The 17,738-nt window shown below is 37.5% G+C and overlaps 2 protein-coding genes across 5 annotated transcripts in view; one reads left to right on the top strand and one right to left on the bottom strand.

Moving 5' to 3' along the window:
* The window catches only part of LOC131981653 (long-chain-fatty-acid--CoA ligase 1-like), a 37,913-nt gene that overhangs the window by 5,716 nt on the left and 14,459 nt on the right, over window positions 1-17,738 (bottom strand). For 3 of the 4 annotated variants that reach the window (XM_059346043.1, XM_059346041.1, XM_059346042.1), the window contains exons 3-16: window positions 17,433-17,547; window positions 16,737-16,801; window positions 15,596-15,697; window positions 14,858-14,957; window positions 14,581-14,756; window positions 13,454-13,486; window positions 13,118-13,169; window positions 12,545-12,618; window positions 11,169-11,246; window positions 10,897-11,031; window positions 9,867-10,001; window positions 8,929-9,024; window positions 8,082-8,154; window positions 6,208-6,296 (exon numbers count right to left, since the gene is read on the bottom strand). In XM_059346043.1, coding sequence (XP_059202026.1) covers window positions 6,208-6,296; window positions 8,082-8,154; window positions 8,929-9,024; window positions 9,867-10,001; window positions 10,897-11,031; window positions 11,169-11,246; window positions 12,545-12,618; window positions 13,118-13,169; window positions 13,454-13,486; window positions 14,581-14,756; window positions 14,858-14,957; window positions 15,596-15,697; window positions 16,737-16,801; window positions 17,433-17,547 — 1,323 coding nt within the window. Of the gene's footprint in view, window positions 1-6,207; window positions 6,297-8,081; window positions 8,155-8,928; window positions 9,025-9,866; window positions 10,002-10,896; window positions 11,032-11,168; window positions 11,247-11,944; window positions 12,023-12,544; window positions 12,619-13,117; window positions 13,170-13,453; window positions 13,487-14,580; window positions 14,757-14,857; window positions 14,958-15,595; window positions 15,698-16,736; window positions 16,802-17,432; window positions 17,548-17,738 lie in introns of all 4 variants that reach the window. The other variant, XM_059346044.1, reaches the window with a different exon arrangement.
* On the top strand, window positions 714-5,523 carry LOC131981655 (E3 ubiquitin-protein ligase TRIM21-like). Its single transcript, XM_059346045.1, has 2 exons — window positions 714-1,015; window positions 3,257-5,523. Exon 2 carries the CDS (start codon window positions 3,259-3,261, stop codon window positions 4,885-4,887), a length of 1,629 nt encoding a protein of 542 aa, XP_059202028.1. The 5' UTR covers window positions 714-1,015; window positions 3,257-3,258; the 3' UTR covers window positions 4,888-5,523.

Genomic DNA, 17,738 nt, shown 5'->3' with positions numbered 1-17,738 from the left:
CCCGTCTGATTACTAAAGGTTCCTCAGTTCCTCAGTTCGTGCTTTGTTTTTAATAGGATGCTGGGATGGAGGTGGGATGGGCGGAGGGTGTTTGTTTCTATGTTTCGTTATCTTTTTATTATCATTATTTTCTCCTTTTTTTATGTAAAGCGCTTTGTGTTGCATCTCTCTTGTATGAAAAGTGCTATACAAATAAAGATAATAAAGATTGATTGAGTTTAAATCTCTTCTAAAAACCTTGTTGTGAATGGGGATTTTACATTTTTTAAGTCCAATGTCATTTCTTCTTGTGGTTTTATTTTGTTGTTGTCAGTTAATTGTATTTGATATGTTTTATTTCTGTTCTACAGCACCTTGTAACTCGTTTTTGAAAGGTGCTATATAAATAAAGTTATTATTATTATTATTATTATCATTATTATTAATAGAGGTTAACTTTAATGGAATTACTTGAAATTTTCAGCATATGAGCCCCTCTGCATCCTTAATAGATAAAATAAATTTCAACTTTCTTCATACATTTTTATGTGTTTTATAAATTAGAAACCAGTCTAATGTCATGTTTTGTTTTGTTTTTTTACCATAGATAAGTTTTTTTTTTCTGAACACGTCTACATGACTCCCTGCTTCACTGCAGCAGCAACAACCTTATGATTGACAACATAATATCTCATTGTGTCCAATTAACTTAACTAAACTCTTTTCTTAAGATATCACAGCAGCTTTCTGTCCAACACTTTCCTCCTCCCGCCTGTTGGGTTTAGCACCTCCTTCGCTCCACAGAGCACTCTGCTATTTCACAATAAGTTTCAATAGTTGTAAATCAGAGGGAGGAAACCAAACAGCAGAGGAGGAGCAACAGTGGAGAGAGGAGAGCTGCAGCGTCACACTCCAGAAATGAAACTTAAGTCTGTCAGAGTGTCAGCCTCCCTGCAGTCCAGACAAGTCTCTGTTTCTCTCTAGAAGAAGTGACTTCATCAGGTCAACAACACAGCACAGTCTCTGCCTAACACTGGTGAGTACAGCTGGTCATATTTACACTTTCAACAACCAGGATTAATACAAAAAAGTTTGCTGATGACACAGTTATTATTAGTCTTCTTCAGGGTGACGAGCAGGAACACGGGCCTGTCGTTGATGACTCAGTAGCCTGGTGTGATGTGTCCTCTCTTGAGCTGAATGTGTCAAAAACCAAAGAAATGATCATTGATTTTAGGAAGTCATCCTGTCCTCCACCTCCAACAGTTGTTAAAGGTGCTGTGGTTGAGATGGTGGACAGCTATAAATATCTAGCTGTGGTCCTTGATAACGAGCTGTGCTTCCAACCACATGTTGATGTTACCACCAAAAAAAGTCCAGCAGAGATTTTCTTTTTAAGGAAAATGAGGACCTTCCACGTCTCCTCTGAGATGATGACTCTCTTTTACAGAAGTTTTATTGAATCTGTTTTAACCTGTTGTATTGTTGCATGGTTTGCAAACCTGAACTTGTCCAACAAAAATCGTCTTGATAGGCTGGTCAATACTGCTGGAAGGATTTCACGAAGTGGGCAGGAAGGCGTTATGTCTCTGTACAGGTCCTGAGGAAGGCTAACGCCATTATGGATTGTCCTGACCATCCTCTTCGGAATGAATTTGAGCTCTTGCCCTCAGGCCGTCATCTTAGGGCCCCTAGGTGGAGGACTAAAAGACTCCAGGTCTCATTTATACCAACTGCCATTTATTTAACTAATAGAAAGTAGCCCTCAAATTGCTCATCTTCACAAGTCTGCTTTCTGCACATCTGCACATTGCACTTTTCGCCTATACCAGGTATTAACTCTCCATTTAGGGGTATTAGCTCTGTAATGAACATGTGTCAGTGATTTTATATATACATATGGCGTTTCTTTGACTGTGTTTTATTAGACTTTTATTGGGTCTATTATCGTTGTGTACCTTGTCTTGTGTGTCAAGGTCTCCCTAATCTCCCTTCAAGGGACTAATAAAGTGATTCTGATTCTGAAAACTTCAGCTCCACTCAGGCAGGAAGTTCCTCTCTTTTCACATTATAGTTGTTTAATTGTTACAATATAACTGTGGCTGTTTGTCCACAGGTCCACTTTACAGCAGCCCACTTTAACAGCTTTCAACAGTCTCTCTGTGTCCGTTCTGTCCAGAGTTCACTGTCACACTTACTATTTCTGGTTCTGGTTTTACTGGTTACTGATCACTTCTTGCATACTGCTTCCTCTACTTCCTCTGGCTGTTTCACGATAAAAGTTTTCTGCCAACAATTCAATGGGATGCTTTTAATGTGAAGCAGCTAGATGAATTGCAATGTGTTGGTCATAAGATAAGCAGAATAATAATACTTAAACAGAAATTGGTTTATCTAACAGGGTGTGGACATATTTGGTGTCGTTTCACAGAGTAGGGAGCTTGAGCTTGTTAGTACGACAATCAGGTGATGTGAAGGTTAACACAAGCAGTGGGCAGTGGTGTGGGAGTGTCACTTATGTTACGCATCATCACTATGACATGCTAGTCATGCCGATTGTAGCAACCTTTATCTGTGAGATGAGATATGCATTGGTTCCTTTTCATTTATAAAGTATTGACAGGCGACATGCCACCATACCTCAGCACTTTATTAAACTGGTCACATAGTAATTATCCAACACGCTCTAGTGATTAATGCTCAATGCTCCTCAGACAAATACTGAATTTGGAAAAACTGCTTTCAGTTTTTCTGCTGCATCGACCTGGAACATCTACAACATTCACTCAAACTCAACACAATTATAACTATGGGCCAGTTTAAAACTATGATAACCAATAACTACCTTTCACTGTAACTGTTTTTAATGTTTTTGCATGTGTTTTCTCTGTGCTTTTTTGTGTTTTCTCTGTTCTCTGTTTCGTGTTTTCTCTGAATTCTGTTTTTTGTTTTCTCTGTTCTCTGTTTTGTGTTTTCTTTATACTGTTTTGTGTTTTCTCTGTTCTCTGTTTCATGTTTTCTCTGAGCTGTTTTGTGTTTTCTCTGTACTCTGTTTCATGTTTTCTCTGTGCTGTTTTGTGTTTTCTCTGTACTCTGTTTTGTGTTTTCTCTGTGCTGTTTTGTGTTTTCTCTGTTCTCGGGTTCAGCTTGAGCTCGTCAGAACAATTAAAATGGTTGTTTGCTCACGGTTGATACATGGCATACAAAGAAAAATGCTTCTTTTAAAAGAGATAACTAAATCTGGATTTTTAATGAAAATGTTTCTTTTTGTTTGTAGACATGGCTGCTGCAAACTATCTGCCATCTGAAGATCGGTTCCTGTGCGCCATCTGTCTGGATGTGTTCACTGATCCTGTCACCACATCATGTGGACACAACTTCTGCAAAAGCTGCATCGACAAACACTGGAATAATAATGACCAGTACCTGTGTCCCATGTGTAAGAACGTTTTCAACACAAGACCTGAGCTGCACGTCAACACTTTCATCTCTGAGATGGTTGTTCAGTTCAGACAGTCAGCTCAACAGAAATCCAGCAGCAGCTCAGAGCAACAAGTGTCCAAACCAGGAGAAGTTCCCTGTGACGTCTGCACTGGAACCAAACTGAAGGCCCTGAAGTCCTGCCTGGTGTGTCTGGCCTCCTACTGTGAGACTCACCTGGAGCCTCATCAGACAATGTCAGGCCTGAAAAGACATCAGCTGATCGACGCTGTGGAGAACCTGGAAGGCAGGATGTGTCCGAAGCACGATAAACCTCTAGAGCTGTTCTGTAAGACCGACCAGACGTGCGTCTGTATGCTCTGCACCGTTTTAGTCCACAAGATGCATGAAGTTGTTCCTCTGAAAGAAGGATATGAAGAAAAGAAGAGTGAGCTGGAGACTGAAATTCAGCAGATGATCCAGAAGAGACGATTGAAGATTCAGGAGGTCAAACACTCATTCGACCTCAGTGAGAAAGATGCAAACAGAGAGATATCGGAAGGAGTTCAGGTCTTCACCGCTCTGAAGGAGTCTGTTGAGAGAAGCCAGGCCGAGCTCATCAACACGATCAGAGAGAAGCAGAAAACCACTGAAAAACAGGCTGAAGGTTTCGTCAAAGAGCTGGAACAGGAAATCTCTGAGCTGGAGAAGAGAAGCGCTGAGGTGGAGCAGCTCTCAAGCTCTGAAGACCATCTCCGTCTTCTCCAAAGTGTCCAGTCCCTAAACACCCACCACCCAACACCCACCAAGGACTGGACAGAGATCAGCCTCCGGCCATCATCATATGACGGGACTGTGGAGAGAGCTGTGGCTCAGCTGGAGGAGACGCTCAGTGAACAGATGAGGAAGCTGCTTCAGTTTGAGCTGGAGAGGGTCCAGCAGTATGCTGTGGATGTGACTCTTGATCCTGATACAGCAAATCCCTACTTAATCCTGTCTGATGATGGGAAAAAAGTGTATGATGGTGATTTGAAGAAGAAACTGCCCAACAACCCAGAGAGATTTTCTTTCGAACTCTTTGTTTTAGGGAAGCAGAGTTTTTCTACAGGCAGATTTTACTTTGTGGTGCAACTTAAGGGAAAGACTGCCTGGACTTTAGGAGTGGCCAGAGAGTCGGGGCAAGGGAGAACCAAAACCAGCCCTCGGAGTGGTTTCTGGAGTATATGTTTGAGAAATGGAAACGAGTACAGAGCTCTTGCTGACCCTCCGGTCCTTCTCTCTCTGAAGTCTCCTCCTCAGAAGGTGGGGGTGTTTGTGGATTATGAGAAGGGTCTGGTCTCCTTTTTTGATGTAGATGCTGCAGCTCTCATCTACTCCTTTACTGGCTGCTCCTTCACTGAGAAACTCTCTCCACAATTAGGTCCAGGCCATAATAATGGTGGCAAAAACTCTGCACCTCTGATCATCTCTCCTGTTGGAGTAAACTAATCACTGATCTAATTTCATGTATTGATTTATTAATTTCCTACACACACATTATGTGGAGAATATCCATTTAAACCTCTGTTAAACACACAGACATTTATTTCTGCTTCTGGGAGAAATCCTTGTTTCTGAAGAGATCGCATGTCAAGCTGAAGTTTGAGTTAATTAGCCAAGAAATAATGCAAAATATCAACTCTTCTTTTTTTCCTTTTTACAAAAAAAATGTTTTGATTTGATAAGGAGCCACAGGAAGCATGTTGCTGAAAAACTTGTTGTTTAATAAAGCTTAATGTAAGATGAATAATATCTACAGCATACAGTATGTCTCTATTATAATGAACATAAAGTTAATATAAAGAGTTGACTTAGAGCCAACAAAATTGTCTATCTTGTCTGAAAAGTGATTTGGTTAATTAATGTTTACTTTTATTTGTTTTGTGAATACTGGTGAGATGGTTTTGAGTCAAAAATCTGAAAATGTGATGTTTAAATGAAAACTGAAATAAACTCCTTGTTGATCACACGACCTGAGTAAGCAGTGACTTGAGCACTAAACAGTTCTGGTTAACACATAAGTTGTATTTAGTGAAAAAAATATTGTGTTTCCTGTGGCTGCTTCACAATAAAAGCCATCTGTGCTTCCTCAGTTGGACGCTTTTAATGTGAAGCAGTGGCAGGAGGAAAGGATTGTTTCCACTCACAGTGACTGAATCCAGTTCAGCTGCAGGAGAGTCAACAGTAAACACTGAGGCTGATATTAATGAGATAGAATTACACTGGATCACATGCTGCATTTTCTTATAATTTAAGATAACGCCTTCCTTATCAAACACAGAAATGTATGGATTCACTTTCGAGCTCAACACACATTCATAATAATGCTCAGTAAAAGGGAACTTTTGAACACCTCCAGCTCTGAGACGACTGAACAAAAGTAATAATAATAATAATAATAATACATTTTATTTGTAATGCACTTTACATTACAGGAAATCTCAAAGTGCTACAGGTTAAAAGCATAACATTCTAATTATAAAAAGGATAAAAAAGGAAAAAAAAAACAGCTAAAAACAGAAAACATACATACATAATCTAAAAACCATCTAGATGGGAGGAACCAAAGGTTTTGCTAAAAAGGAATGTTTTTAGTCCTTTTTTAAAAGTCTCTATGGAATCTGTAATCTGGTGATGAAGACCGTGTGCAACGATCAAAAGCTCTGGACAAGGTAAGAAGTGGATGCAGAAACCCAGGTAATTTCAACAGTTCACATACTTTTTCTTGCAACTGTATATAAAAGTTGTAGTTTGTGTGGTGTTTGTTACCTCTCCCTCCCCGTTTACAGCCAGGTAGTTCATCTCAGCCACATCCACCAGTTTGATCCGGTTACAGGGCAGAGGGGCTCCAACGTGACCTGCAGGCAGGACGGAAAGCTTAGTTGCAAAGCCGAGGAAGTGCCAAATTCATCTTGGTGTGAAAGCAGTCAATGAAACCTGCTTTTTTAAACAAATAACTGAACTGAGACCACTTGAAAGGATGTCGGCTGTCAAAGGGATTCCAGCTTGGTTTGTTTGTGGTGTGAAAAAATATAAACAAACCACAGACTTCTGATTTTGGCGTAATTTCAAAAGGTAAAAACGAATAAATCCCTTAGCTGATTGTGAAATCAGTTCAGGAAGTGACCTTAAAATTGATCTGTTTATGACCATGTACTGTCATTGAAAAAATGATTAGACCACCCTTGTTTTCTTCGGTTTCTTGTTCATTTTAATGCCTGGTACAACTTAAGGTAATTTTGTTAAGACAACAAAAATAGCTGATAAGAGTTTAATTTAAGAGCTGACATTTAGGCATTTTAAATGGCTTTCTTGATAATGATTGTGGTTTTTATTAAGAAAACCATGTTAAATGTCTAGATATCAGCTCTTAGATTAAACTCTTATCAGCTATTTTTGTTGTTATCATTAAACAAATGTACCTTTAGTTGTATCAGGCATTAAAATGAACAAGAAATTGAAGAAAACAATTGTCTAATGTTTTTTTCCATGACTGTATATAACCACTTCATGCAAATTGTGTGACAGCGATTCCACAGTAGTGAGCCCAGAATAATTTCTGTCTCTAGCTGTTAGTCATTTTTCATAAAGTGGTTCATTTGGAGTCTAATAAGAGTACAACTGAGGGTTAATGTGGGTTAATGTGTCACTGTTTTTTATTCCTCTTGGCTCATTTGAAAAAACTCAGTGGGAACATGAAGTGAACCAGAACTAAAATGCACCAACCAGTGTGTTTACATGCACAGTTTAATAGAGCTATGCTTAAAAATCCATTTTGGCGTCCACTAGGTGGCGATATGCATCGTTTCAGCAGGTAATTTTTTTTTTTTCAGATCTTTATTAACAATGAAGGAAATACAGGCATTCAGTATATAAACAAGATATACAAAGAAAAATGTCAGTTACAGTATCTGTAGAATTAAATATATATAGAAAAATAAAATAACATAATAAGGCACATAGGGAATAAGGTTCTTCTCTTTATATTATTCTGGAGTTTTTGAGAGAGTGCATTCACATTTTTTATTTGACTAAAGTTTCGATATAAACTTTTAATTCTCTTGTGAAAACGTTAAAGTTAGGGAGGGATTTAGAAAACTTCATCTTGTGGATGTGAAACTTACCCATCAGAAGCATGAGATTTGTTATAAAGCATACTGTTTTGTTATTAGATTGAGATAATATCTTTAGGTTAAAAAATGATGGTCTGTCCAGTCTTATCAAGTAAGTTTTCCATATCTCTCCAAAATATAGATTCAGCAGGTAAATACGGCCCCCTTTCTGGTTGACCTATTAAGTCATAATAAACAAGTGGAGAAAGGCGGGAAACCGGCATTTTCGAACAACAACAACAACAAGATGGATGGTGATTTTAAGGGGCAGAAAATTGAAAAATCCTATTCTAATCGCATTATCTGGGTGTTAATCGGAGTTGGAGAACTCAAACATTAGTCGGACTAACACGTTTACATGCACTTCAGTTGTCCAGTTATAGTCAGATTAAGGCAATCATTTGTTTTTTCAAGTGTCATGTAAACGTACTGAATGTGCGTAATCATTTTCACTCTTATTCTGGACCAAATGAACTCAGCTACATGTGTGACAACACCTTTAGTTATTAAAAAAAAGTTCTTATTGATTACCTGCGTTCCATTCCCCCGGTACTGTCATGGTGCATCCAGCTGTACACTCTGTTTGTCCATAACCTTCATAGAACTGAGACAGAGGTTGAGAAAAAGAAAATTATTTTGTAGAATTTGGCAACAGAGAAGGAGTCTCAAAGAAGAAATTTCAAAGATCAGATGGCAGCATTTCTACAGCTGCATCTCAATACATTAGAATATGATGGAAAAGTCCATTTGCAGTAGTTCAAGTCAAACAGTATTGTGTACTGTTTGTACAGTATTTACTTTTTAAAATTGGTCTTTTGTAATATTAAAAAAAGTCTTAGAGACACTGAATTATAGGTCTTCATTAAATGTAAGCCACAACCATTATAATTAGAAGAAATTAAATAAATTAAGACATGAAATGTGCCATTCTGTGTGTAATGGATCTATACACAATGAAAAAACATGAAGCTTACCAAGTATTTTCTTCTTATATCTAGCAATAGTATCTTAATTATATTGTTTTGAGTATAATTTACCAACTGACCATAGCTTTATGTTCTTATTTAATTATAAGTATTATATTATATTATATATATTATTATTATGTCCTTATGTAATTATCTTATTGTGTAAAGACTTCGTTTAAGGATTGACATTGTGAGCTTTTTCATGCTTTTCAAGCTATTCAACTGTTGAATATGGTGAGTTTTACCTAAAATATTGGTTTGCTGGTTTATTATCAATATTGGCACACATTATTTGTTATTTCCACTTTTTTAATTGAATTACTGACATAAATAAACTTTTCTATGATATATTTATTTATTGAGATGCACCTGTACACATTACCTGCAGTAGAAAAAGGTTTTAGTGTTACCTGACAGCCGACTGCAGCTCTGAGGAAGGTGAGGACGGTGGGAGAGATCGGAGCAGCTCCGGTCAGCATGAGACGCACACGACCTCCGAGGCTGGCCTGTAGATGGCAGCACCACATTAATACATCGCAGCTTTACTTAGTATCTACTGCAGGGGTCTCACACTCAAATTACCTGGGGGCCGCTGGAGGCAGTATCAAAATGACCCAAAAAAATACACAAAATTACACAAAAAAAAGACACAAAATGACCCAAAGAAGACACACAATTACAAAAAAAAAGACACAAAATGACCCAAAAAAGACACAAAATGACCAAAAAAGACACAAAATGACAGCAAAAAACCTAAATTACTTAATAAAAGACACAAAATGACCAAAAAAAAAGACAGAATTACAAAAAAAAGACACAAAATTATTTAAAAAAGACACAAAATTACCCAAAAAAGACACAAAATGAACAAAAAATACACAAAATTACTAAAAAAAGACACAAAATTATATAAAATAAGACACAAAATTACCAAAAAAGGACACAGAATTACAAAAAAAAGACACAAAATGATTTAAAAAAGACACAAAATGACCAAAAAATACACCAAATTACTAAAAAAGACACAAAATTATTACAAAAAGAAACAAAATTACCAAGAAAAGACACAGAATTACCAAAAAAGACACAAAATTACCAAAAAAAAGTGAGGGACCTTCCACACACAACGAGGTAAAGTGCCATTCATATAAAACTCACATTAAACCTTCATATCAAGGTGGGGGCCACAAAATATCATCATGATGGCCGCAATTGGCCCGCGGGCCGCGAGTTTGAGACCAATGATCTATTGCATCCACAACAAATTCTGCGTAATGTAACGTTATTATTAGAAGCAATAAAAGCCCCTACATGTCCCTGGATATATAGCTCTGGTGGCTCTGAGTACCTGAACCTTCCTGAAGATGAGGCGGTCCCAGATACTGTCTCTCCTCACGATGCCTCTCCTCATCTCCGCCTCCTTCCTCCTGAAGGCAAAGTCCAGCAGCCAGCGCTTCACTGAGGAGTTGGCCTGGCCGAAGATCTACACACACACACACACACACACACACACACACACACACACACACACACACACACGAATGATCACTCTAACTGTTATAGTAATCTCTTCTTCAAACTCACTTTTATCGTATTGCCTGTAAATTGACCTTTTCCTTCTTTTACATTGTTTTATAAATTGTTTAACTGTTTTATTTATGTGTTCTTAATTGCATTTTGTTTTATTGTCGACATGTCAACTTTGGTAACACTTTACAATAACCAACTAAGTCATGTTTATAGATGGTTTATAAACCAATTATTAACCATTTACAAAGTCCTATACATATTTAATCTTGAAATGTTTTCAAACATTTTCTTAAAGGCATATGAATCATTTAAAAATCATTAACATACTTAATATGGTGTTAAAAAATTTAAATGAGTGCAACTAAAACTATTAATAAACTATTGATTATAATTTATTGGTTTGTTAATGGTAAAGTAACTATAAACTTACATTAATATACCATCTATCTGTCATTTATAGATGATTTAGTTAGTTAAACATTAATAAATAATGTATTTAACATTCTAAATGGCCTATATACGGTTTATAAATGATGATTAAACATTAATAAATCTGTTTGCCATTTATAAATGATGGTTATTGTAAAGTGTTACTGCAACTTTGTTTTGAAAGGTACTATGCAAATAAAGTTATTATTATTATTAGGAACAGCATCATCATCATCATCTTCTTTAATGGTTATGCTGCAAAATGGAGGTGGGTGACATTCAGCAGCTCACTAAAGTTAAGTTAGAGTAGTTAAAAAGGTCAATATGAGCAGGTTCAGAGATTCAGAAGCATGTGCACCCTTGTTTATTCGGCTATCATCATCATCATCATCATCATCATCATCATCATGCCCACGTACCTTATCATACATTCTGTTGAGGAGTCGGGGAACCACAGGGAACACTGTGGGCTTCAGTGTGGTCAAGTCATCCGACAGGAGACGGATATCTCCCTGGAAGAAGCCGATCTTGGCTCCCTGAACTATCATCAGAGCCTGGCAGCAGCAGGACACAGACGATGTAAACAGATCATAGTTTAGTATGAAACACAGAAGGGTGAGACAGGGTTTATAGGAATATACATCTACGAGGAAAAAAGGGTTACTATGGGAACTAAAGGAACATACGATACCTGGACTACTCTCTCAAACATATGAGCCAGAGGGAGGAAGGAAATATGGACGTCACTGGGAGACAAGGGACAGGAAACCTAGAACACCAGGACACACAGACAGACAGGGAGACAGACAGACAGGGAGACAGACAGATAGACAGACAGACAGACAGACAGACAGAGAGACAGACAGACAGACAGGGAGACAGACAGACAGACAGACAGACAGACAGACAGGGAAACAGACAGACAGACAGACAGACAGACAGACAGACAGACAGACAGGGAAACAGACAGACAGACAGACAGACAGACAGACAGGGAAACAGACAGACAGACAGACAGACAGGGAAACAGACAGACAGGCAGACAGACAGGCAGACAGACAGACAGACAGACAGACAGACAGACAGACGGACAGGCAGACAGACAGACAGACAGACAGGCAGACAGACAGACAGACAGACAGACAGGGAAACAGACAGACAGACAGACAGGCAGGCAGACAGGCAGACAGACAGACAGACAGACAGACAGACAGACAGACAGGCAGGCAGACAGGCAGACAGACAGACAGACAGACAGACAGACAGGCAGGCAGGCAGACAGGCAGACAGACAGACAGACAGACAGACAGACAGACAGGGAAACAGACAGACAGACAGACAGGCAGGCAGACAGACAGAAGGACAGACAGACAGAAGGACAGACAGACAGACAGGGAAGGAATCACACAGACAGACAAGGAAACAGACAGACAGACAGACAGGCAGACAGACAGGTTAATGTTGTACCTCCACCACTCTCTCAAACATGTGGGCCAGAGGCAGAAAAGAGAGCATGACATCATCGGAGGAGGTCTGAACGATGGACTGGAGGAGGAAAGAGTTTAACAAAGTCTGTCACTCTTCAAACAGAGAACTGATAACGTCGGACTTGTTGATCCTGAACCAGCCGAGGTTTTGAACTGTCAACACACCAGGCTGGACCTCAGCCATCGGACCCGTTCCCACACATGGCTGCTCCGTCAGTCATTACTCTTTTATTTACTTTAGAACCAATAAAGCTCCTGCTCTCTCTTTGACTTTCTACATGGAGCTTTCACTGCACCTCACTATGTTCCTGATAGTTATTCTGACTTATGAACAAAATTTACTTTTCTATTTCTTTAGATCTTCATTTTCATTGATTGTTGGTGTAGGCCCAAAGCAATTTGTATTCATCAATTATTCAAAGAATCGTCGCTTTTTTTGAAAAATAGTCCTTAAGGGGGTCTGAAAAGTTGCTAAATATAGCAACTAAGTCACTAAGTTGGCTAAGTTGTTATCACGATTAAAATTCAAATAATTGTGCAGCCCTATCACTGTCACAGCTCATGGGAAGTCTCGTCTCACCTCTGTTATTTTGATGAAGGCTGAGCAGTTTGATACAATATTCTGATGTGTCAGCATCGCTCCCTTTGGGTTTCCTGAAAGCACAAACACACATACAAAGATACACACTCATGTTTAGAGTTAAGTATATATACAGTAATGGCAAAAAATGATTAGACCACCCTTGTTTTCTTCATTTTTTTGCTAATTTTAATGCCTGGAACAACTAAAGGTACATTTATTTGGACAAATATAATGATAACAACAAAAATAGCTCATAAGAGTTTAATTTAAGAGCTGATATCTAGACATTTTTCATGGTTTTCTTTATAATAACCAAAATCATTATCAAGAAAAATATGGAAAATGTCTAGATATCAGCTCTTAAATTAAACTCATATGAGCTATTTTTGTTGTTATCATTATATTTGTCCAAACAAATGTACCTTTAGTGTTACCAGACATTAAGAAGAACTAGTCAAAAAAATGTTTTCCATGACTATATTTGTGGTATACCTGAAATACTCATGGAAATTATATTGGGTGCAATTCCCCATGTGTGTGTGTGTGTGTGTGTGTGTGTGTGTGTGTCACCTGTTGTTCCACTGGTGAAGCAGATGAGAGCCATGTCCTCAGGTTGTGGAGGCTGCAGGGATGACAACATGATTGTTTGTTCTTTTTTCACATATATTCATTTGAAAAAACTGTACAACGGCAATATATTTATAGCTTTTTGCCTCACATCTTCATTAGATATGCTTATTCTAAATTTGATGCTAGCAACACATTTCAAAAGTCAGGACTTGGCCAATAACAGACAAATAGTGATGTGCCAATGAAGCCTCCTGAACCATTTGCTTTATTCTCTGAGCCACTAGATGGCGCCCTTGGTTTATTGAAAAAGGCTCTACTGGTTTACTGTTTACTTACCACTGGTTGATGATGGTTTGCCTTCCCAAGAGCCTGTAAACAAGCAAAGTACATTTATTCATAATAATAATAATAATGACAATAGATTTTATTTGTATTGCAATTTACATTTCAACAATCTCAAAGTGCGACAGAGAAGAAAAAACAATTAAAGGAACACTACACAATAAAAAAAAAAATCAGGTGTTAAAAGCAGGAACTAGAAAGACAATTAAACAAAATGCTTTCATATAAAGAAAGGTTTTTAGGTCTTATTTAAAGGCATCTACACTGCAAAAAGGTGTCTAAAAACAAGATAAAAACACTAAATCTGATGGAAATGATCTTGCTGTATGGACAGATAATTTCACTTGAGAAGATTTCTTAAATTATTAAATCTAGAAATAAGCATGTTGAACACTTAAAATAAGAAATTAACTCTTAAAACAAGATAAATTATCGAACACTTCTAAATCTAAAGTTTTTTTTATCTTGGTAAGAAACAAATAATCATCAGGTCACTCTGCTCGGGCCAGTTCATCGCTGCTTGCAGCTTTAATTTATCTTGTTTTAAGAGTTAATTTCTTATTTTAAGGGCAATTTTTTCCTGTTTTTCTGACTATTATTTTCTGTTTTTCTGACAATTTTTTTTTCTGTTTTCCAGAGCATTTTTTTCCTGTTTTTCTGACTTTTTTTCTGTTTTTCTGACTATTTCTTTCTGTTTTTTATTAAATCTAGAAATAATCATGTTGAATGCTTAAAATAAGAAATTAACTCTTAAAACAAGATACATTAAAGTTGCAAACAGCGATGAACTGGCCCGAGCAGAGTGACCTGACAATTATTTATTTCTTACCAAGATAAAAAAAACTTTAGATTTAGAAGTGTTAGATAATTTATTTTGTTTTAAGAGTTAATTTATTATTTTAATCAGACAACATGCTTATTTCTAGATTTAACAATCTTAATTCAAGAAATCTTGTCAAGTGAAATTATCTGTCCATGCAGCAAGATCATTTCCTTTATATTATTATGTGTTATCTCCACTTTTTGAATTGAATTACTGACATATATAAGCTTCTCTATGATATTCTAATTTGTTGAGATGCACCTGCAGACTTAAAGAAACAAAAGACAGACAGACAGACCTCCATGTCCTGCAGGCTGAGGATGTGGATTCCAGCCTGCTGGCCCTGGTTGACCAGCTCGTCGCTGGGCGTCTCCATCAGTACGATGGTTCTCACAGAGTGCTCCTTGTCCCTGACACAGTCCAGCACCAGGTTGACTTTATCCACCACGTCACACACTATAGTGGAGATGGCAGCTGCAGAAACAACACACAGACAGACAGATGAGATCAGCGCAGCTCTTTAACAACAGCAGCTTCAACCTATAAAGGCTCAGAATTAGTTATGTGATGTTTACCTCTGTCTATGATGTAGCCGATGGCTTCTGTTCCCAGTGTGTCGTACAGAGGCACCGACACCAGAGAGTAGGTGTAACACGCCAGCTCAGTCACCGTCCACTACAGGCACACACAATGATTTCACTCATGAGTTAGGATTCAGAGATGGAGAGATTGATTTTGATGCAAATTTGACATCCAGTCATCAGGCACTACTACACACTGGTGTCTAAAAATAAGATAAAAACACTAAATCTGAGGGAAATGATCTTGCTGCATGGACAGATCATTTCACTTGACAAGATTTCTTAAATTAAGATTATTAAATCTAGAAATAAGCATGTTGAACCCTTAAAATAAGAAATTAACTCTTAAAACAAGATCAATTAAAGCTGCACAGTAAATAGTCAGAAAATCAGGGAAAAAATGACTTCGAAAAACAGAAATAACAGTCAGAAAAACAGGGGAAAAATGCTCTGGAAAACAGAAAAAAATAGTCAGAAAAACAGAAAAAAATTGTCAGAAAAACAGGAAAAAAATTGCCCTAAAAATAAGAAATTAACTCTAAAAACAAGATGAATTAAAGCTGCAAGCAGCGATGAACTGGCCCAAGCAGAGTGACCTGATGATTATTTGTTTCTTACCAAGATAAAAAAAACTTTAGATTTAGAAGTGTTAGATAATTTATCTTGTTTTAAGAGTCTGTGTGATGTTTATGATATTATAATTGATGGAGATGCTCCTGTGTGTGTCTATACCTCAGGTCTGTTCTGGGAGAAGATGCCAATGTGGGGGTCGGTGGTCTTGGAGTGTCCCTTGTGAAGAAATGCTGAACCCAGATTCTCTGTTCGCTCCCTCACCTGAACACACACACACACACACACACACACACAACCACAGAATCTGAGCTTTGTTCGACCTCAAACATAAAGCCACTTTGGGATTTTACATTTTGAGTGTTTTTCATAATAAACACTCCAGTGCATGTTATGATTACTAACAAAATGTCTCTGGTTTTACCACAGCTGTCTGGTGTAATCAGATAATAAAACCTTAGCACAATGTGTTCACTCAGGTGGTGCTGAAATGTCTCATTAATATTTCACCAACAGAGTTCACGCTGAATTAATGTTTCACTATCAGTAACAGACTACAGGCAAACGGTTCTCCTTCCTGCTTAAACACCACAGTGACACATTTTAATTGTGTTGTTCTAAAACAGGGGTCTCAAACTCAAATTACCTGGGGGCCGTTGGAGGCAGTATCAAAATGACCAAAAAAAGACACAAAATGACAGAAAAAAAGACACAAAATGACAGAAAAAGACAAAGAATTACAAAAAAAGACACAGAATCACTACAAAATGACCAAAAAAAGACACAAAATGATTGAAAAAACACTAAATTACTTTTAAAGGAACAAAATGACAAAAAAAGACACAAAATGACAAAAAAAATACACAAAATGACAAAAAAAATACACAGAATTACCAAAAAAGACACAAAATGACCCCAAAAAGACACAAAATTACCAAAAAAAGTAATTAAAGGGACCTCCCACACACAACACGTTAAAGTGCCATTCATATAAAACTCACATTGAACTTTCATATCAAGGTGGGGGCCACAAAATATCGCCACGAGGGCCACAATTGGCCCGCGGGCCACAAGTTTGAGACCCATGGTTTACAGGGAGAGTAGTACTCCTCATGTTGAGATAACTGAACTTGATGTGTAAAACTGGTGAAATTTGATTAAACAAATAAGCGACTTTAGAAAGTACATTCAAACTGGTTTTACCACAAACACCTCTGTGTGTCAACAACTGTTTGTGTTTCCTGCAACCTTTATCTCTGCTGCTGTCAAACCAGAGGCCATAATGTGTTTATGAGGCTCTCACCTCTCTGTAGGACATCCATTCATACGGCTGCTTTGGTTTCCTGGAGCCCAGACAGGGACCATTATCTAGAGGAGGAAAGGAGTAAATTAAAAAACAAAGAATTTTTAGTATATAAATTTATACACCCTCTTATCAGATGTACACAGTGTACCGTCCTAGCCTTTATACCCTTCAGTGGACAAACCAGCCACTTGTTTTCTTCTAGTCAGCAGTAAAACTACAATGTTTATGATAGGAACATTCTGTGATGTAACCAGTAAATGCTGCTGACTCAAAACACTGTGATGTTCTTTGTTATTTTATTCATTGTAACAAATCTGTTGAATTTGTAACCAATTTCTTAATTCTCTATTATAAGTTTTTTTTATACACAAACACAGATTTTTCAAAGCTAAGCCAAAATTTAAGGTGTTTCTACTTGAATTCAACTATCTTCTTATGTCTCTAAGAATTGCAAAAGACAAAAAAAATGAAGTATTTCTTCAATATTATGACAGCCTGATGAATGTATAACCTTAATATCTAATAACTATATCATTTTTTAAAATCATTATCAGCCCAAAATAAGGTTTGTGGCTCCATTACAACATTTTTTCAGTTTTTCTAGTAAAAAGAATCAACTCCACTAAATGTAAATTCTAATGTTAAGTCATGTGGCAGTGGACAACAGTTCATATTAATGTATGTGTGACTTACTGGAGACTCGGAGTCCTCTGAGGAAGAACTCATACATTGTTCTGGCATCATCGTAGAAATGTAGGATGGGCTCGCCTTTGTTCATCAGGACTGACTGACGTGCCAACCCTCCGCCCTGATAAATATAAAAACATAAAACATAAGGTTGATTCTACTGTAAACATCACATCAGCGTCAGCCTCTTGCTTGGATATTTAATTCACATGTAGCATCAGTTTAGGTCATTGAGATGCTCACTGAGAAGGATTAAACACGGGAGACGCAACTGTGGCTGCCGTCGCTAACTGTACACAACGTCAGCAGCTG

The sequence above is a fragment of the Centropristis striata genome, chromosome 12 (assembly GCF_030273125.1).
Source record: "Centropristis striata isolate RG_2023a ecotype Rhode Island chromosome 12, C.striata_1.0, whole genome shotgun sequence".
NCBI classification, from domain to species: Eukaryota; Metazoa; Chordata; class Actinopteri; order Perciformes; family Serranidae; genus Centropristis; species Centropristis striata.
Note: the sequence above shows the minus strand (reverse complement) of the source record. Positions and strands in the feature narration are given on the sequence as shown.